The sequence below is a fragment of the Balaenoptera borealis genome, assembly GCF_965194805.1.
Source record: "Balaenoptera borealis genome assembly, chromosome: 16".
NCBI classification, from domain to species: domain Eukaryota; kingdom Metazoa; phylum Chordata; class Mammalia; order Artiodactyla; family Balaenopteridae; genus Balaenoptera; species Balaenoptera borealis.
Genome location: NC_138872.1, coordinates 73,110,593 through 73,130,841, shown reverse-complemented (window position 1 = coordinate 73,130,841; position 20,249 = coordinate 73,110,593). Strand labels below are relative to the sequence as shown.

The following is a 20,249-nucleotide window of genomic DNA, read 5'->3' as shown; positions in this document are numbered from 1 at the left end:
AAAACGTGCCACATTTAGTGTAAATTGGGAAGATGATTTGATGTTTATCAAAAGTTAAATACTTCATGATGTATGTAATCATTATGCTGTATGCCTTCAACATACAGTGCTGTATGTCATGTCTCAATAAAACTGGAAGAGGGGGGAAAAAAGCAAACACATTAAAAAAAAAAAAGGTTAAATGCATATACTCTCAGCAAGTACACCTCAAAGAATTTACATCACAGATTTCTTTTTCCAGTTCTGTGGCAAAACTGAAGATGAAAGATTGTTCGATGCCGCAAAATCTGTGATAACTGGGAACACCCTATATGACCATTAGCAAAGGACTAACTAAGGCCGCCTTAAGATATATTATGCAACAGTTTTTTTAAAAATGAGGCTTATCAGTAGTGGGAAGCAGCCGCACAGCACAGGGAGATCAGCTCGGTGCTTTGTGACCACCTAGAGGGGTGGGATAGGGAGGGTGGGAGGGAGACACAAGAGGGAGGAGATGTGGGGATATATGTATATGTATAGCTGATTCACTTTGTTATAAGGCAGAAACAAACACACCACTGTAAACCAATAAAGATGTTAAAAAAAAAAAGCCAAGAGAAAGAAAAACACAAAACTAAAAAAAAAAAAAAAAAAAAAAAAAATGAGGCTTATCAGGACTTCCCTGGTGGCACAGTGGTTAAGAATACGCCTGCCAATGCAGGGGACACAGGTTTGAGCCCTGGTCCGGGAAGATCCCACATGCTGCGGAGCAACTAAGCCTGTGCGCCACAACTAGTGAGCCCATGTGCCACAACTACTGAAGCCCGCGTGCCTAGAGCCAGTGCTCCGCAACAAGAGAAGCCACCGCAATGAGAAGCCCGCGCACCGCAACGAAGAGGAGCCCCCGCTCGCCGCAACTAAAGAAAGCCCGCGGGCAGCAATGAAGACCCAACACACAAAAATAAATAAATAAAAAATTTTGAAATGTTTAAAAAAAATGAGGCTTCTCAATCTACGTTGTTGAGCAATATTCAAAGAATATGTCAAGTGTAAAAGAGTGAAGTGCAGAGCAGTGTGGTTAGTATGCTCCCATTTGGGCCGAATTACACATAAGTGCTCAAATTCCTATAGAATATTTCTAGAAAGATAATCAAGGACTGATTCTGGACTATAAATTCCAACCACCAGGGCCTTCTGCATTTATAAGCCAAAACAAAGCCAAAGGTCAGAGTGAACCAAATCCTTCTCTCTATGCTGTTATCTGTAGACTTGGGGGCCACCAAGTTGGCAGCCTTAGGAAGTGCCCGGTGTGCCAGTGCCAGTCATGGGGACTAGGCAGCAGCTGGCTGTAGCCCAGGACTGGTACACCAGGTAGCACCTAGAGCAGAAGTACTAGGTATCCCCTTGGTGTCAGGGGCCTCACTCAGTGTTGTCATGCCCAGGCCCTCATTCCTGTTCACAGCAGAACAAGGGGGCCACATGGCAACAGCAGGGACCAGTGTCATGGCTGCAGAAAGAGGGCACCAGTCTGACCAAGGACACTCACTGCCCATACCCATATCCAGAGCAGGAAAGAAACAGACACCGGACTGGGGGATTGAAAGCAGGGGAACTTTTGTTTACTACTGACTTGATTTTTAGCCTTGAGCAAGATGATTTATCTTGGGGTTTGGGGAGGCACCTGTTAAAAATAGGTGTAAAGATACCATATACACTAATCAACAGATATCCCTGGGTATCTATCTACAATGAAGGATGAAGTGGGTCCCCTGGATGTTCAGAACAGATCCACAACTCCTGCTCCCTTTCTGGGCCCAGATAATACACCCATCCCTTGGTCCCTCTTCTCTGACACCCCCAGTATCCCATACCCTAGTTCCTGCTCCCTGAGGACTCAGTCTGACTTTCAAAAAATTAATAGCATTATTAAAATATAATTCATATACCATACAATTAACCTGTCTGAAGTGTACAATTCAGTGGTTTTTTGGTATATTCACAGGGTTATGCAACCATCACAGTCTAATTTTAGAATATTTTCATACCCTCAAAAGAAACTCCATACCCATTAGCTGTCACTTCCTATTGATCCAAGCCCCTCACCCCCCACCAACCCTTTTCCCTCAGCCCTAGTCAATGGTTAATCTACTTTCAGTCTCTATAGGTTTGCCTATTGTGGACATTTCATGTAAATGGAGTCATACAATATGTGGTCTTTTGTGACTGATTTTTTACTTGGCATAATGTTCTCAAGGCTCATCCATGCTGTAGTTTGATCAGCTCTTCATTCTTTTTTATTGTCAAATAATATTCCATTGTATGGATATGCTACCTTTATTTATCCTTTCATCAGCCAATGGACATTTGGGTCTCCATTTTTTGTCTATTGTGAGTGATGATGCTGTGAACATTCATGTACAAGTTTGTTTTTTTTTTAATGAACTAAGTGAGCCTGTCTTTTTTTTTTAATACATTTACTTATTTTATTTTATTTATTATTTTTGGCTGCATTGGGTCTTCGTTGCTGCACGCAGGCTTTCTCTAGTTGTGGTGAGCAGGGACTACTCTTCATTGCGGTGCGCGGGCTTCTCATTGCAGTGGCTTCTCTTTGTTGTGGAGCACAGGTTCTAGGTGCGCAGGCTTCAGTAGTTGTGGCTCGCGGGCTCGGTAGTTGTGGCTCGCGGGCTCTAGAGCACAGGCTCAGCAGTTGTGGTGCACGGGCTTAGTTGCTCCACAGCATGTGGGATCTTCCCGGACCAGGGATCAAACCCATGTCCCCTGCATTGGCAGGCGGATTCTTAACCACTACGCCACCAGGGAAGTATCTGTACAAGTTTTTGTGTGGACATATTTTTCAATTCTCTGTGTATATACCTAGGAGTGGAATTGCTGGGTCATATGGTAACTCTATGTTTAACCATTGGAGCAACTGTCAGACTGTTTTCCAAAGTGGCTGCACCATTTTACATTCCCACCAACAGGGTATGAATGTTCCAGTTTCTCCACATCTTCACCAACAGTTGTTATTTTCTGTCTTTTTCATTACAGCCATCCTAGTAGGTGTAAATTTGTTGTTTTGATTTACATTTCCCTGGTGGCAAATGATGTTGAGGATCTTTTCATGGGCTTATTGGCCATTTGTATATCGTCTTTGGATAAATGTCTATTCAAGTCCTTTGGCCATTATTATTATTTTTATTAATTTGGCTGTGCTGGGTCTTAGTTGCGGCATGCAGGATCTTTTAGTTGCGGCATGCAAACTCTTAGCTGTGGCATGTGGGATCTAGTTCCCTGACCAGGGATCAAACCCGGGCCCCCTGCATTGGGAGCACCAAGTCTTAGCCACTGGACCACCAGGGAAGTCCCCCTTTGACCATTTTTTTAATTGGATTGATTCTGTTGAGTGGTAAGACTTATGTATTCTAGATCCAAGTTCCTTATGATTTGCAAAAATTCCCTCCCATTGTGTGGGTTGTCTTTTTACTTTCTTGATGATGCCCTTTAAAGCGCAAACATTTTTAATTTTGATGATGTCCAATTTGTCTATTTTTGTCTGTTTTTGCTTGTGCTTTGAGAGCCATATCTAATAACCCATTTCCTAATACAAGGTCATGAAGATTTATGCCTATGTTTTCATCCAAGGGTTTTATAAACATTTACAAAGTTTATAATTTAGTTATAAATGTAAAAGTTTAAAATGCTTAAAAGATTTTTTTAAAATAAACTATAAGTTTTTATAGCTAAAAGCTCTTACATTTAGATTTTTGTTCCATTTTGAGTTAATTTTTGTATATGGTTTGAGGTAAGGGTCTAACTTCATTCTTCTGCATGTGGATATCCAATTGTCCCAACTCCATTTATTGAAAAGACTATTTTTTCTACACTAATTGTCTTGACTTCATTGTTGAAAATAACCTAACTGTAAATATAAGGGTTTATTTCCAGACTCTCAATTTTATTCCCTGGGTATATATCTTTCTTTATGCCAGTATCACATTGTTTTGCTTGCTGTAGCTTGGTAGTAAAATTTTAAATCAGGACCTGTGGGTCTTCCAACTTGTTCTTCTATTTCAAGATTAGTTTTGTTTTTCTAGATCCCTTGAGTTTCCATATGAATTTTAGGATCAGCTTGTCAACTTTTGCAAAAAAGAAAAAGAAAAGGAAGCTGTCTGGGATTCTGATAGGGATTGCATTGGCTCCGTAGATCAATTTGAGGAGTACTGTCATCTTGACAATATTAAATCTTCTGACCCATGAACATGGGGTGTTTTTAAATTTATTTAGATTTTAATTTCTTTCAACAGTGTTTTATAGTGTTCAGTGTATAAATCTTACATTTATTTTGTTAAATTTATATAGAAGTATTTTATTCCTTTTGTTGCTATTGTAAATGGAATTGTTTTCTTTCTTTTTTGGATTGTTCATTGCTAGTGATGAGAAATACAGTAGATTTTTGTACATTGTTCTTGTTTTCTGCAACCTTAATGAACCAGTTTACTAGCTCTAATATGTGTGTGTGTGTGTGTGTGTGTGTGTGTGTGTGTGTATTCCTAAGGATTTTCTATATATAAGATCATGTCATCTGTAAAATGAGATTGTTTACTTCTTCTTTTCCAATCTGGATGCCATTTGTTTCTTTTTATTGCTTATAGTGTTAAATAGAAGTGCTGGGAGAAGACATCCTGATCTGAGGGGGAAAACATCCAGTCTTTCATCATTTAAGTATGATGTTAGCTGTGACTTTTTCACAGATGCCCTTTGATAATTAGCAAGTTAAGGAAGTTCTCTCTTATTCCTAGTTTCTTAAGCTTTTTAAAAAAATCAAAGTTGTTGGGCTTCCCTGGTGGCACAGTCATTAAGAATCCACCTGCCAATGCAGGGGACACGGGTTCGAGCTCTGGTCCGGGAAGATCCCACATGCCACAGAGCAACTAAGCCCGTGTGCCACAACTACTGAGCCCGCGTGCCACAACTATTGAAGCCTGAATGCCTAGAGCCCATGCTCCTCAACAAGGGAAGCTACCCCAATGAGAAGCCCGCGCACCACAACGAAGAGTAGCCCCGGCTCACTGCAACCAGAGAAAAGCCTTCACGCAGCAATGAAGACCCAATGCAGCCAAAAATAAAATAATTTAAAAAAAAAGAAAAAGTTGTTGGATTTTGTCAAATGTATTTTCTGTGTCTATTGAGATCATCAGAGGGTTTTTGTTCTTTATTCTATTAATATTCTTTATTACATTAATTGATTTTCAGATGTTAAACCAACCTTGCATTCTTGAGATAAATCCCACTTATATAATCATTTTTATATATTGCTGAATTTTGTTTACTAGTATTTTGTTGAGGATTTTTACATCTATATTCATAAGAAATAGTGATCTGAAGTTTTCTTTTCTTGTGATGTCTTTGTCCCATTTTGTTATCTGGATAATTCCCAGACAGTCTGACTTTTGGTCCTCACTTTTCTTCTGCCCCAACTTCCTTTAATTCCCTGGCTCTCTGCCAGGACTGTCCCAGGTAGTGAAAGCATCTTGGGAATGCAAAATCATAGGCCCAGCTGGTGGGGCAATAGCTGGCATCACTCCTTAGTCTGTACTTTGGACTTCAGTCATGATCCCCTCCCCAGCTGAATGTCTGCATAAACTGGGACTCCTCGCAGGAGAAAACTCCAGGACCGGGGCTGAGGCAGAGGTAAGGGAAGGCAGCAGGCTTTGTAGATGGGGCGGTCATTCTGGATTCAACCAAGGAGATTTGGAGACTTGTTCTCAATTACTTATGCACAGCCCACTCTCAACTAAAATCCGTCTCCCTGGAGCCTGCTTTCCATTCAAGTCCTATCCCAACTCTGACCTCATCTCTTACCTACTCCTTACACTCAGCAGGCTCTAGCCATGCTGGCCTTCTGTTTATTTTCTTCCCAGTCTTGGGACCTTTGCACTTGCTCCTTCCTGGGGATGGAACCCATAATCCTAGATTTGCCCATGATGCTCTTTCTGTTCAAGTCTCAGCTCAAATCTTACTGTTTCTACTGCTGCATAATAAATGACCACAAACTTAACATCTTAAAAACAACGTCCGTTTCTTATCTTATGGTTCTATAGATCAGAAGTCCAGGCTGACTCAGCTGGGCCCTCTACTTAGTGTCTCATGAGGCTGAAGTCAAGGTCTTGGCCAGTGTGAGCTTTTTTCTGGAGGCCCTGACATAGAATCCACTTCCAGACTCACCTGGGTTATTAACAGAATTCAGTTCCATTTGGCTGTAGGAATGAGGTCCCTGTTTCTTTGTTGGCTGTCAGCCAGTGGTTGTTCTCAGTTTCTAGAGGCCATCTACATTCCCTGGCTAGGAGCCCCTCCCTCTTCAAGGTCAGCAATGGCACATTGAGTCCTCCTGCTTCAAATTTCTCTGACTTCTGTCTTCCTCTTCTGTAGCTAGCTGGAGAAGATTTTCAGCTTTTAAGAGCTCATATGATTACATTTGGCCCACATGAATAATTCAGGACAATCTCCCTATCTTAAGGTCAACTGATTAGTAAACTTAATTACATCTGCAAAGCCCTTTTTCTCATGTTAGGTAACATATTCATAGAGATTAGGGCATGGAATCTTTGGGGGCCATTATTCTCCTTACGACAGTTCACCTTCTAGCCCTCAAAGATTCATGTCTGCCCCACACACAAAATACACTCACTTCCTCCCAAGGTCCCTAAAAGTCTCATCCCATTACAGCATCAAGTCAGAGTAAAAAAAGAAAAAAATCTCATATAAATCTCATCAAATCAAAAGTCCCAAGTCTCATTATCTAAATTAGATGCAGATGAGGCTCTGGGTATAATCCATTCTGGAGCACAATTCCTCCCATCTGTGGACCTATGAAACTAAAGAAACAAGTCATGTACTCCAACATGCAATGCTGAGACATGCATAGGGTAATAGTTTTAGACATTCTGGTTCAAAAAGGGAAGAAATGGAAGGTAAAAAGGAGTCACTGATCCAAAGCAATTTCAAAAGCCAGCTGAGCAAATTTCTTTAGGTGTCCAGGCCTACAAGTAACCCTCCATGGCTCTGCTCTGCCTTCTGAGCCCTCAGTTCTGCCCTTTGGATAAGTCACCTCCCCTAAGAAACCATTCCTGACTATCTTTTAGAACAGCCATCTCCAACCCCTTGTAATTTTTTGTCACAACACACTGCTTAATTTTTTAATAATACATGTCCTGGTTTTGGGATGTCTTAGCTATTTCTTTACTTGTCATCTCCACTAAAATATAAACTCCATGAAAGCAGAGACCTTGCCTGAATTTTCACCTCTATTCCTCCAGCACCCGCCATAATGCCTGGTACGTAAGTCTTGCTCAATAAATATTTTGTGAATAAATGAAAGAATCAGTTAAATGTGGATTTGGGTGGTGTGGTATGCTGAACAATGGCCCTCTAAATATGACCACATCCTAATCCCTGGAACCTGAAAATGTTACTTGATATGGTAAAAGGGACTTTGCCAATGGGATTAAGTTAAGGATGGTGAAATGGTAGATTATACTGGAGTATCTGGATAGGCCTAAGGTAATCACAAGGGTCCTTATAAGAGGGAGACAGGAAGGTCAGAGTGGGAGGAGAAGGTGATATGATAGAAGCCAAGATTGGAATGATGTGCTTTGAAATGGAGGATAGGGCCACTAGCTAAGGAATGCAGGCATCAGTTAGAAACAAAAAGGTAAGCAAATGGTTCCTCCAGAAGGAGCCAGCCCGGCCAACTCCTTGACTTTAGCCCAGTGAAACTAATTTTGGATTTCTGACCTCCAGAACTATAAAAGAATAAATGTATGTTGTTTTAAGCCACTAAGTTTATGGTAATTTGTGCCAGGAGTAATAAGAAACTCAAGTTCCATTGCCTAAAGCAAACCATAGCTGATGTCAGTGGAGTGGGGATATATAATATTTTCGTATGGAGGGGCCTCACAGGGAAGGCCAATGAATGTTTTTGAACAATTGTAAAATCTTCCCCCGTCTGTCCTCTTTGTCACAAATACTGTCTTTTGTGTTTCCTCCACATGCAAAATAAATGCATCCCCCTCTCAAGGCAGACCACCCAAATGACCTATCTAATCATGGCATCAGGCTCAAATCCGGGACCTCTGATAGTCTGTGTATCAGGTCCAGATGTGGCGTCTCTTGATCCAGAGACCTATGACCCAAAGTAAATAAACAGATAAACAGATAACTAGATAGATAAATAACTAGATAGATAAGTAGATAAATGGATCAATCAATCAGTCACAAATTATCTCTGTCCCCTCCACCACATCCAACATATGAAGTGGAACAAGGACAGGATAATAGCAGTAAACACCCTCATTCAGAAGGAAAAATGGGAGACAGAAGTTACTGGTCTATGATAATTCTAAAATCCTGCTGGGCAGATGTTGAAAAGGACCCCCTGCTTCCCCTGGGAGCAGAACTGCTTCCTGGGACTAGTTCCCTAGTTCATTCTTCTCCATGTCCTTGGCTCTGCCTTTTTTTGTTTATTTGGCTGCACCGGGCCTTAGTTGCCTCGTGTGGGATCTTCAGTTGTGGCGTGTGGGATCTTCAGTTGTGGCATGTGGGATCTTCAGTTGTGGCGTGTGGGATCTTCAGTTGTGGCATGCGGGATCTTTAGTTGCAGCATGTGGGATCTGGTTCCCTGACCAGGGATCGAACCCGGGCCCCTGCATTGGGAGCGCAGAGTCTTAACTGCTGGACCACCAGGGAAGTCCTGGCTCTGCCCTTATAATGGCCCATCCTTTTCCATTTATTCTTCTTGGCCACATTTGAGAACACGTGGAGGTTATGCCTTTCTTTAATAAGGCAGCTTTCTTGGTCTCCTTCATGCCCATAGAAATTTGGAAGCCCTCAAGGTCATTTTAAGACTTGAACACTCATGGTCTTTTAAAAATCCAAGCTAATGTGTTTTTTTTGGCGGGGGAGGCACGGGGACTTCTTATCTATTTGATTCCAGTCAGTCCCATGGACCAACAGCCAAACTCACAATTTTTTCAGACATGCCTCTTTTTCGACTTAGTTGTAGGCAAGTGGAGAGTTACACTCTTAATCTTTTTTCCCTGAATCACCTTGTATAACTGAAAAGATTTACTGGGAACCACTTCGACCAAGTCAGAGGTTTTTACATAAGGCATGAGAGCCATACACTTGATATGGCCCTTGCCACAAAGATGAGTTTGTTTTTTTAAAATAAGTTTATTTATTTTTGGCTGTGTTGGGTCTTCGTTACTGCGCGTGGGCTTTCTCTAGTTGCGGCAAGCGGGGGCTATTCTTCCTTGCAGTGCGCGGGCTTCTCATTGCGGTGGCTTCTCTTGTTGTGGAGCACGGGCTCTAGGTGTGTGGGCTTTGGTAGTTGTGGCTCATGGGCTCTAGAGCGCAGGCTCAGTAGTTGTGACGCACAGGCTTAGTTGCTCCACGGCATGTGGGATCTGCCCCAACCAGGGCTCAAACCTGTGTCCCCTGCATTGGCAGGTGGATTCATAACCACTGCGCCACCAGGGAAGTCCCACAAAGATGAATTTTAATAAAACTTTGTGCCTTAATGGCCTTGTCAAGTTGTATCTTTCACTGGTTAAAAATTTGGATCACTTGCCTGGAGTTTCTATATTCTCTTCCATTTCTGCTTAAAAACTGGCCAATTATATTCTGAGTCATCTCTTTCTTACAGTAACTTGTCAAATGCACCCAACAGCAACCAAGGCATACTACTAATATTCTCTTTCCCCAATTTTTTGCCTAAAGCTCTAAACTCAGTTGGACATTATTTATACTCTTAGTTCTATTTCCAGATTACAGTTAAAAAAAATGCTTCACCACTGCATAACACACATCACCATCTTTCTAGCTTCCAATGGTAGTTTCCTCACCAGCCACTGTCCAGCTCCAAAGCCAATGACACACAATTCAGGTTTATTTTTTATTGTAGCAACACCCCACTGCTGGGTAATAATTCTGTAACAGTTGAAAGGACTGTTGATGTGGTAACAACCAACCTCAAAATATCAGTGGCTCACAGCAAGAGAAGTTTCTCATTTACATTATGCATCATTTTACAGGTGGGCTACAGCTCAGCTTCATGTCCTGTTAATTCTGGGTTCCAGGCTGAAGAAGTCTTGATCTGGCAATTGACAGTTTCATGGCCGAGGATAAAGAGAAGGGAAGCTCTCAGAATACTCAATGGTGCTTAAAGCTTCTATTTGGAAGTGGTACTTTGCATTTCTACTCACATTCCACTGGCCATAGCCAAGCCCACTGTAAGTGGGGCATGAATGTATAATCCTCCTGAAGTGAGGGGCCCAGTAGGAAGGACAGCATATATTTGGAACAGTAATCTACCACAGGGCTGTACCAGAAACTGATATCAATCACTGAACTCGTCCATTCTTGCTTCATATGCACTCTGCTGCAGCGTTTTGTACCATGTAACACCTCTCATACATCTTGGTCAAGGGTAAAATCTTGACTCAAGGTAGACAATTCATAGGTTGGTCAATGTAGCCTGACCTAGACCAGTCAGGTTCCTTTTCTTAAGAATCTGAACCATGAAATATTCAGCGGGTGAGGGAGTAAGTGGAGAGGGCTGCAGGTGAAAGGTTGTGATGCAACATGATTTGGAAAAGCCACAACTAACACAGGCCATGTTCCCTGAAAGCTGGGCTGACAGCAGCCAAGCCAGGATTTCAGTGCAAAACCAGCCCTTAGCCCCTCACTCAGGTCGGTTTCCCACAGGGAATGGGTATACGCAAGGGAGCCTGTGAAACCTCCAGTGCACTTGTCTGCTAAGTCGGCTCCAAACTTGCCACTCACCTGTTCAAAAACCTTCTATAGGTCCCCACAGCCCACAGAAGAAGTTCAAATTGTTGAGCCCGTCATCTGAGCCCTCGCTTGGCCATCTAGCCACCTCTTCCAGGAGGTTCTGGACGGCGTCCTGGGTGAGACGGGTAAGCAGCCTTTCAGGGTGGCGCTGTCCAGCACGGCCAAGCGGAAGACACACACTGCACGTGGACCCCCAGCTGCGTAGATGTGGCAGTCTCCGCGTCGGTTTGACAGTCTCTATCAGATTCCAGTAGGTACCATGGGTCGTGCAGTTTGATTCCGAAGGCAGAAAAATGAGGGATTGGACAAAGGCGACCAAAAGGACAGGATTCCGCTGAAGAAGCAGGCCGCAAGGGGAAGAGATAGAGAATGGAGAATCAGGGAAGCGCAGAGGCCCCGCGTCCAAATCAATCTTCCCCTGGGGCAGGATCCATCCAGCCCCGCAGTTTCCCCATTGGGTGGGCATCCAGAGTGTTCGCACGCTTCTGAAAATGAGGGGTTCCTTCCTGTAGGCGTCTAGAGTTTCTTCTGTACACAGGACACAGGATCTCAGGCAGGACGAAGGCGTGGGTAACCTCCCAGACTTGGGCAACTGCAAGTCGAGCAGCTAGGGAGAGCGATCCGGCCACGCCTTCTCGCGTGAGGTTCTGACTCCCTGCGCACGCCCACCAGTCTCTCACTGGCCAGCCGCCTTCCGTCTCCTTTGGCGTTTGGACCATGCCCCTTGAGCTCTGTGATCCAATCGCTTTTGGGTGCGACTGACGACTCACTCTGAGGCCCCGCCCACATCAGCGTCCTCTAATTGCTGTTTAATACCCGGTGCTCACTCCTTCAGGACGCTCTACGGACCAATCCTGATGCTCTTCAGGAACAACATTTAGTTGTCAGTCGTTTTCCAAGTGGGGACCGGGCCACCCTTCAGCCACACTCCGTACACTCGGGGCCAAGTGTACCCTCGGATCTGGCGTAGGCACCAAGCAACCGCCGTTCTAGGACCACAGGGAGGCGCTGCAGGCGGGCGCCCAGCCGCGGATGGAGGCTGAGCGGTCCTGTCCCACGTCACCGCGGCCCAATCCCGCCCTCTGACCCCTCCCCCATCCCGGGTCCAGGGGCGGGGTCCCAGTCTGCACCAACGACCACACTGCTAGCCCTTCATCGCTCGCGTCGCCCCGGCACCCACGTGTGCACCCCATACTTGGTGGCCGAAGCAAGAGGTACTGCAACCAGACGGACTGGGCTACAGGAGCAGCGGCGGTGACCTGTGGGATCGAAAGTGCGATGGGCCAGGGCGGCTGGCACCCGGCTCCCAGACCTTGGTCAGGATCAGGCACCTCCCTGTTTTTACCAGGCTTCGGAGCCAGGAGCCCTGAAACTACGTGTCTGGGGACAGGAGCCACACCCAGCTGCAGAAACTAGGCATGGGACTTGAAAATCTTAGACATTTAGAGTGGAAGCCTGGAGCTCAGGTGAGTCATGGAAGCCCTGGGGTCAGGCTCCTCTGCCTCCTCTACCCGCTTCAGCCACAAGACCCCCGAAAAACAAGGTGAGCTGATGCAGTGCCAAGCTCTCTAACCTGAACTCATGTAAGAGGCAATGCCTTTTTCTGGGCACAGGGCCTGGCCTGTTGAACCCTTTGCCTGGCAACCTCTTCACTGATTCTTCCCATAACCGGCCCCTCCTCACTTGCCACACCACTCAAATATCGCCCCTTCTGAGACCGGCCCTTCCCAGTCCACTGTATCCAAAGTAACAGGCTCAATTACTTTTTCACAGTGCCTCTTCTTCTTGGCCTCAGGAATGCCCACAGATGCCACACACACACACACACACACACACACACACACACACACAAAGTAACAGGCTCAATTACTTTTTCACAGTGCCTCTTCTTCTTGGCCTCAGGAATGCCCACAGATGACACACACACACACACACACACACACACACACACACACACACACACACACACATCCCACCTGTGTCCCAGCCTGGCCTGGCCCAGCCTCACTGCTTTGGGGTTAGGTACTCACAGCCAGATGGGGTGTTACCCCCTCCCGGCCCCACTCATTCTCATGGGAGAGTAGAAGGGGACTGCCAGCCTGGTGTGCTCACAGCACCTAAGACAGTCTGATCTGAGCCTGCCTGGGCTGGGCCTGTCCCCAAGGGTGGCCAGGAGGTGGGGAGGCTGGTTACCTGGAGGCCCTGGACCAGCCTTTTCAGGAACACACATGCACAGGGGAATCTCCAAGCTTTTTTTTTTTTTTTTTTTTTTTAATTTCTTACAAAACCACATGTCCCAGCCAGACAGGACAATGCAGGCCCGCCCCCAGGCACTGTGGCTTGAGGAGGGAGGCCCCCATGGATGAGGGGCTGCCGACCCCAGAAGGACCGTCTGCCCCTCTGCACAAGGCCAGTGTGAGGAAGGGGTCTGGCTGGAGGCTCTGTCCTGCCCACCCCCAGCTGCTGGGAGAGAAGGTAGACCCGGGGTCCCTGGTGCTCTTAGTGCCTGCAAGGGAAGGAGGGCAGAAGAGGGTCTGAGGGGAGGAGGAAAGGCTGGGGTCAGGGATGGGGCAGGCCAGGGGGCAGGCCCACAGTATCTCACCGAGAATATGCAGCGCTATCAAACCAACGTGGAGACGCTAATGATGACCACCAGAATGAGGACAGTGACGGACAAACAGATGGCAATAAAGACTTTCTTCTGTGGGAGAGGAGGGGGGTCAGGGAAACTCAGGAGGGGAGGGAGGGCCACCCAGGGTGGGGGTGGGGGGAGGCTGACCTTCCGCGCCTTCTTCTGGTTCTCCAGGGCCATCTTGACATGTTCCTGCCCACGTTCCACATAGTCTGCTGAGCTCAGAATGTTCTTCTCAATTCTGTTGATCGTCTCCCCCTGCTCGGAAGAGGGGGCGGTTCAGGCAGGTAGGAATGACTGGGGGTGGAGAGCCCAGCAGCTCCTCAGTCTGCCCAGCCCAACCACAAATGACTGAAGGACATTCCTGGCAGAAAACACTGCACTAACAAAGATGTGGAGGCAGGACCACATCTGACCAAAGTCCACTCTCCTGCAGGTGGCTTCCAGGCCCCCTTCCACCATGTGGTCCCTCTGTCCTGCTCCCTCGCCCCGTATAACCTCTACTCGCAGTGCTGGCTGGGAGCTGAGTGCCTTACATGGCTCCTATCTTTTCACACAGGGTGAACTTTTGTCCCCTCACAAGTCTGTCTGAAGTCACATGTTCTTTAGGCCTGTCTCCCCGCTGCTGTGAAGCTCTCCCTATCCTGGTACTCCTACCGAGTGAAAGCTCTTCCCCATGACTCCCAGCTGCGAAAGGGCATTGGGTCAGCTCCTCCAGGACAGGGCTGGAAGCTCCCCTTACGCTTAGATAAGGGCCGGGGGAAGAATACCACCTCCCACCCCATCCTTGTACAGATTTTAGGAGGCAGGCCCTCTAGGGAGCAGCTGTGGAGCTCTCAGAAGTATGAGGGTAGATTCGGTTGGTGGAGGAGGAGCCAGGGTTGGGGCCATACCTGGGGTGGGCTCAAGTTTGAGGGATGGGGTACAACGTATAGAGGAGTGGCCATCCAAGTAGCTGTTGAGGAGGACGCAATTTGGGGGCACAGCTAAGGATGGAAATAAAGGCAAGCCTGGGGGCTTGGCCCAGTCTGGAGGAGAACAAAAGCCCCGGGGAGAGGCTAAGGGTGGAGGTGGGCTGACAGGCACAATACGGTCTCACGTCTGGGGGCTGGATCAAGCCTGGCCAGCTGCCTGGGGTGCCCACCTGCATCTCCACTTCAGTAGCCAGAAAAGTGAAAATCTCATGAAGTTCACGGATACTGCGCTCAAGCTGCTGGATCTCACTGTGCCGGGCCGAGATCTCATTTAGGGCCTGTCGAGTCACCTGTGTGTCCTTCAGTATCTGGAGAGTGGACAGGAGTGAAGGGACAAGTCACAGGGAAACCAGCAGCAGGTTCAGAATTTCCTGTTCAGCTTTGGGGCAGCCCTCAGGCCTAGAACTGGGGCCAGGCCCCTGATGAGTGGTTCCAGGCAGGCTAATTCGTGCCCTTCTGGGCCTCAGGATTCCCTCCATGAAAAAGGGCCAGGACTCAGAGACAACGGGGGGCCCGGCAGAGGGAGGCTGGCTGCGGCCACTCACATTGGACACAAACACCTCGCTCTGCCCGCTGTCCAGCATCTGCTCCAGCTCCTCGTCAGACACCATTCCAGCATTTGCTGTGAAGGAAAAGGCCAGGCTCAGAGCTGGTCAGGTCACCTGACCCTGTGGGCCAGACGCCGCGACTCACTGATCTTCAGCTGCCTCCGAATCCGCTCCACGTTCTTCTCCCGGTATTCGGACTGCATTGAGTTGCACTTGTTGATGAGCTCCACGAATTGCTGGGACAGGACCCCGTGCTAAGGATGGAGAATAGAAGCCGGGTACTCCTGGGAGGATCCCTGCCTGGTCTGGGCCTCAGCATCCCCGTGGGTACAGTGAGCAAAGAGCAGGAGCTCATAGGTGCCTGCTGCCTTGACCACCTTGAAAGGCTCCCCCAGTCTCTCAAAGTAAAAGCCGAAGCCCTTACCAGGACCTACAAGGCCCTATATGACCCTCCCCTTCCCCCGTTGCCCCTCTGACCTTACCTCCCGACACTGTTCCCTCACCCCTTCCCTCCAACCACAATGGGCTCTTTACTCCTCCCTGAGCAGAGCACAGCCCCACCTCAGGCCTTTGCACTTGCACGCCTTCGGCCTGGAATGCTCAGGCCCCACAAAGGCCTTTAGTCTTTGTTACAATGTCACCTTCTAAGTGAAGTTTTCTCCACCTTATTGCAACCTGCCTTCTCCCGATGTTCTCATTCCCTCTCCTCCTGCTCTTTTCCCTTAATACTTCCTATGTTCTAAAATAATTTCCTGACTTATTATGGTGATTGTCTCTCCGCACTGGAATGTAAGCTCTGTGAGGATAGGGATCTTTGGTTCACGGCTGTATCCCAAACAGCTGAAAAATGGTCTGGCACACAGTAGGCCCTCAACAAATGTTTGTGGAATGCCTGTTGAACACCAGCCTCACTGCTTAGACTAGAGGTGTGCTGGGATGCCCGGGGGTCATAGCGATTGCCCAGATTTTTACAGGCCCACCTGGGCCGTCAGCCTCTCACACCAATGACTACCACAAGCCCCCCCTCCCCCGAAACGCCCTCTCTCCTTGTCCATTTCCCTGATGTCTAAAATCTGCTCATTCCTTGGAGTTCCTTCCTCAAAGACACATCTGCTCTCCTGGCTTCAGCTGTACCCTTTCAAGATGCCCAAACTGTTCCATCTTCAATCTGGGGTCTTTGCTGAGCTCTGGGCCCACCTACTTCAACTCTGATCTCCAAGAACTCCAAACCATGCCTCACTGGGCATCCAGAGGAGGCTGCTCAGACCACCTCAAATCTCCTTACAAAGCTGTTGATTCAGTGACCTTCCACCCCAGGGAAGTTCCTCTTCCTGACTTCTTGAATTCTGTCTCTGGGGCAGAGGATGTCCCTGTCACATGGGCAGGGAACCTCCCAACCATTTGACTGCACCCTCTTCTTTCCTGGGCAGAGCCACTAGCTACCAAGTCCTACCTGAGTAATGTCTTTGTCATCTATTCAAGCTTAACTCCCCATCTTGGCTTCTAGAAAGTATCTCCTACAGCCGAGCCCAGATCATGTCTAGGGACTCAGCAACTTCTCACTGAATGGAGGAGAAGAGGGCAGGGATATAATGGACTGGAAGTCATGAGACCTGGGTTCTTGACCTTGGGTGAATCCTATTCCTCTCTGAGCCTCAGTTTCCCCATTTGGAAAATCATCTGGTTGAACTTGATGATCTCTAAGGGCCCTTCCTCCTTACATCTGCCATCTAATGATCTATAAAACACTAGCTGAAATTTTCTAGTTCTGGGAATAATGAACCCACCTGGGTTTTTCTCATTCTTGTGTTGACCGAGTTATAGTTCTCATCAGCTTCCTCCTTCTGGGGCTCTATGGCTGTGGAAAGACACAAGAGTATTGGTAGAGCAGGGGAGTTTGACCTGTGGCTTCTGAAATTCGTTTGGCGACTAGGACCCCAGCCACCCAGCCATACAATAGAGAGGCGCTTATTGCCATAGGATTTTTTTTGGAAATAAAATTTATCATAAAATGACTGAGTCTCTGACAGGCAAAAGTGTATTTTTCTTTGCAATAAATACATCGGAGAATTCCCACAGGCATGCAGAGGCCTCCTAACAAAACCCCCATCTGCCTGCCCAAAGAATGCACACTGGGCAGCAAGAATTGTAGGAGTACAGCTGATCCTTGCACAACTGCGTGGGTCCACTTATACTTGGATATTTAGAAAATAAATGCATGCTACAGAACTACATGATCCACGGTTAGTTGAATCCACCCATGCAGGACCTGGGATATGGAGGGTGGACCATACAGTTATATGCAGATTTTGACTTGTGGGGTGGGGTGGCAACGCTAACCTCTGCCTCAGTCAAGGGTCAAATGTCAATGGTTTCATTATAAATAAGGGAACCTGAGAGGCAGGCATATGCTGTGGAAAGAACTTTGGACTGGAAGCCAGGAGACGGAGATTCTAGACGTAGGCCTGCTGTGTGACCTGGATATATATCACTGGCCTCTCTGGGCCACACACTCCCCAGATATACCAGGAGCTGGGCAGGATCAGAGGAAAGTATCTGTCTGAGGTCCTAGGAGCTCACCCTTCAGCTGTGCGCGGATGTCCCTCCCCAGCTGTTTGATCTCGTCGCGCAGGTTCTGCAGGTCCTGCTTCATGCCTGAACAAGAGAAAGCCATGATGCCCAAACAGCAGCCCCTACCTCAACAAATCTCCCTGCCCACCACCTGCGTGGAACTACAATCCCCACAATCCCTCTGGCTGAGCATGCGTTCTACACCCAGGGTTTCACTCACTCTCCTCGGGAAGGGGCGTGGCCAGAATGGTGACCTGCTGCTTCTCCAACTCTCGGACTTTATTCTCCAGCTTGACAATAGTTTGCCGAATTGTCCGAACCTGGGGAGGATGACCGAGAGGGTTGAAGGAGATATGGGGGTACTCCAGGCCGCTATGCTCCTCGGGTCCTCCAACCCCCTCGTGAATCCAGGCCGAGACCCCAGCCTCTTACCTTCTGGAAGAATTCATCGTCCGGGCTCCCCAGCCGTGCAGTGCCCGGGTGTACCACCAGCGCGACTCGCTCCTTGTCTTCATCGTCCGAGCTGTCATCCCCCTGCCAGGGCCGGGGTCACTGGCATCACTTCCTTGCTATTGCTCTCGCCCAGCAGGACTCACAGACTTCCGGGTCTTTCCTTCCTAGCCCGCAGCCACCCCTCCCTGCCCCGAAGACCAGGAGTCCTGCATTCCAGCCAGACCCCACCCCGTCCGCTCGTCCCCAACCCTGCTGCGCCGACTTCTCACCTGCCTCAGCTCGTGGGTCCTGTCCCGCATGGCGGCTCGAGCTCCCTCTCCCCGGCTCCGGAGCCCGGCGGGCCTCAAGATTCTAAGTTTGGAACTCCCGTATCCCACTCACACTCTGACACTCCCCTCCGCCCTCACCCTGCGGACCCCAAAACTGCCCCCCACGAGCCGCCAGAGGCTCTTTCCCTGGCACCATCCACAGTCAAGGGGAAGGAGCCGACCTCGGGGACCCCCAAGTTTCCACAGGTTGGAATTCCCTTTTCTTCCCCCCCCCTCCCTCTCCAGTAGCCTCGGCCCCGCCCCCTCTGGGATGACTGGAGCATGCGCACGGGATCTCGTCCCTTCCCCACCCGAGGGAAAGGCGGAGGTCGGAAGCAGCAGGGCCCCGAACGGAAGCAAAATTGCCAGGACGTGAGAACCCGCCCACTTCGCCGGAACTATCGCATCTTCAAACGGAAATCTAGTTGCCAAAAGGGGTGAGAATGCGTCATTGGTATGTAATTTGAGAGGCCCCTCATCTCACATCACCCCACGGTGCAACCCTCCTCGCGTCACGTGACCGGCCCGGTCCCAGCCTCTCAGACCACAGAACGTGACGCTTCGACTGTCACATGTCTCGGCCCTGTCAACTACGTCTCTGGAACACCTATCTCCCCACGACGTCCTCGGCACCCCGGTGCCCGAGTTACCTCCCTTCAGCCCCCACGCGGCGGGGAGGGGGCGCTGACTATCCCCAGAGGCAGTGGGTGGTAGGACCTTGGCTGAATTCGGCTTTATTTCTTTTGGGTCCGGGAGTGTTGGGCAGACGACTTAGAATTTGGAGCTGTCCACATGATGAGACCTTGAAATTCAGAAAAGAAAAAGATCCAGCATCAGAGAGTTGCAGGGTTTTGTAGGCAGAGCATCTGGGGGTGGGAAGTGACCTCACCCGAGGCAGAAATCTCTTCTCCCGCATACTCCTGGCACAGCTTCTGACAGGTGGGCGGCTGGCGCCCGGCTTGAACGCTGCAGTCCCGCTGCACTCACCACCTTCTGAGCAGCGACACCATTTCAGGGTAGCTCAGGCTGAGAAAAGAGTCTGTTATATTGAGCAGCATGTCACTTAGACCGCCCCCCCAGACCCCCACCTTGCACCGGAGTCTACCCTCTGGAGCCCACAAAAAAATTCCACATTATAGTGGCCTGTGAGCTCTTGAGGTGAGGGCATGACTGTAGGGTTCTCACCAGAATCCCAGCACCTAGTTCAGTACCCAGCACATAGTGGACCCTCAGTAAATATTTGTGGACAGAATCTTAGCCTTTCATATAACTGAAGATGAAGCTTATGGTTCCCTAGTCTTCTCTTTTAGGCTTCAGGCTGTCACGGTGACACTTCCCTAACCCTAGCCCTGTAGACATTCATTCATTCAGTGGATATTTATTGGGAATTTACTATGGGCCAGACACTGTTCTAGGGCTGGAGATACATGAGGGCGTAACAGACAAGAATGCCTTGCACTTTTGGAACCTACATTCTATAGGAGGAGGCCCCAAGGCCACTGAGTGAGTCTCAGCATAGCCAGGATGAATATTAGTTCTCCTGGATCCCAGGGTTCTTTCCAGGGACTTATATGAAGGTCAAGCAAGGGAAGGAAGGGCCCCTCTCTATTATGTCCTAGTAAGGAAATCTAGATTTTTTTTTTTTTTTTGGCCACGCTGTGCAGCATGCAGGATCTTCGTTCCCAGGGATCGAACCCATGCCCTCTGCAGTGGAAGCCAGGGAAGTCCCAAGGAAACCTAGATTTCTGTGACTGAGTTGCTGTGGACTTCAGGAAAGTCACTTCTTATCTCAGGGCCTTGATCTCCCATCTCTACAATGGATGGCAATAGGGGGATGGGGATATAGTCTTTATGGGTATTCCCTGCTCTAAAGTTCAATGATAGTGAAACTGTCAAGTGCTGTATCACTCTATGTGAGGGGCTTTGATCCTTC

At 48.2% G+C, this 20,249-nt stretch overlaps 1 protein-coding gene across 4 annotated transcripts; it reads right to left on the bottom strand.

Moving 5' to 3' along the window:
- Positions 1-472: 472 nt before the first annotated feature.
- Positions 473-18,642, bottom strand: STX4 (syntaxin 4). Of its 4 annotated transcripts, none has more exons than XR_014235847.1 (11): positions 18,278-18,562; positions 17,988-18,089; positions 17,776-17,875; positions 17,565-17,639; positions 16,772-16,842; positions 15,130-15,238; positions 14,982-15,058; positions 14,607-14,744; positions 13,610-13,720; positions 10,822-12,089; positions 473-6,412 (listed from the first exon to the last, which is right to left on the bottom strand). XR_014235847.1 is itself a non-coding variant. In XM_082360853.1 (11 exons), the coding sequence occupies exons 1-10, from the start codon at positions 18,305-18,307 to the stop codon at positions 13,451-13,453; spliced, it is 894 nt and encodes a 297-aa protein (XP_082216979.1). In that variant the 5' UTR covers positions 18,308-18,559; the 3' UTR covers positions 9,913-12,089; positions 13,433-13,450. The 4 variants fall into 4 exon arrangements, 3 of the variants coding, with proteins under 3 accessions (XP_082216979.1, XP_082216977.1, XP_082216978.1); XM_082360853.1 differs by lacking the exon at positions 473-6,412 and adding an exon at positions 13,433-13,531 and having other exon boundaries at positions 9,913-12,089; positions 18,278-18,559; XM_082360852.1 differs by lacking the exons at positions 473-6,412; positions 10,822-12,089 and adding exons at positions 12,796-13,336; positions 13,433-13,531 and having other exon boundaries at positions 18,278-18,642.
- Positions 18,643-20,249: the final 1,607 nt, after the last annotated feature.

Coding starts and splice junctions, on each gene's coding strand:
- STX4 (XM_082360851.1), bottom strand. CDS start 18,307: ATGCGGGACAGGACCCACGAGCTGAGGCAG. Junction 15,239..16,771: donor CAAGAATGAGAAAAACCCAG/GTGGGTTCATTA, acceptor CTCCATCCTTAG/CACGGGGTCCTGTCCCAGCA. Junction 15,059..15,129: donor TCGGAGGCAGCTGAAGATCA/GTGAGTCGCGGC, acceptor TTTCCTTCACAG/CAAATGCTGGAATGGTGTCT.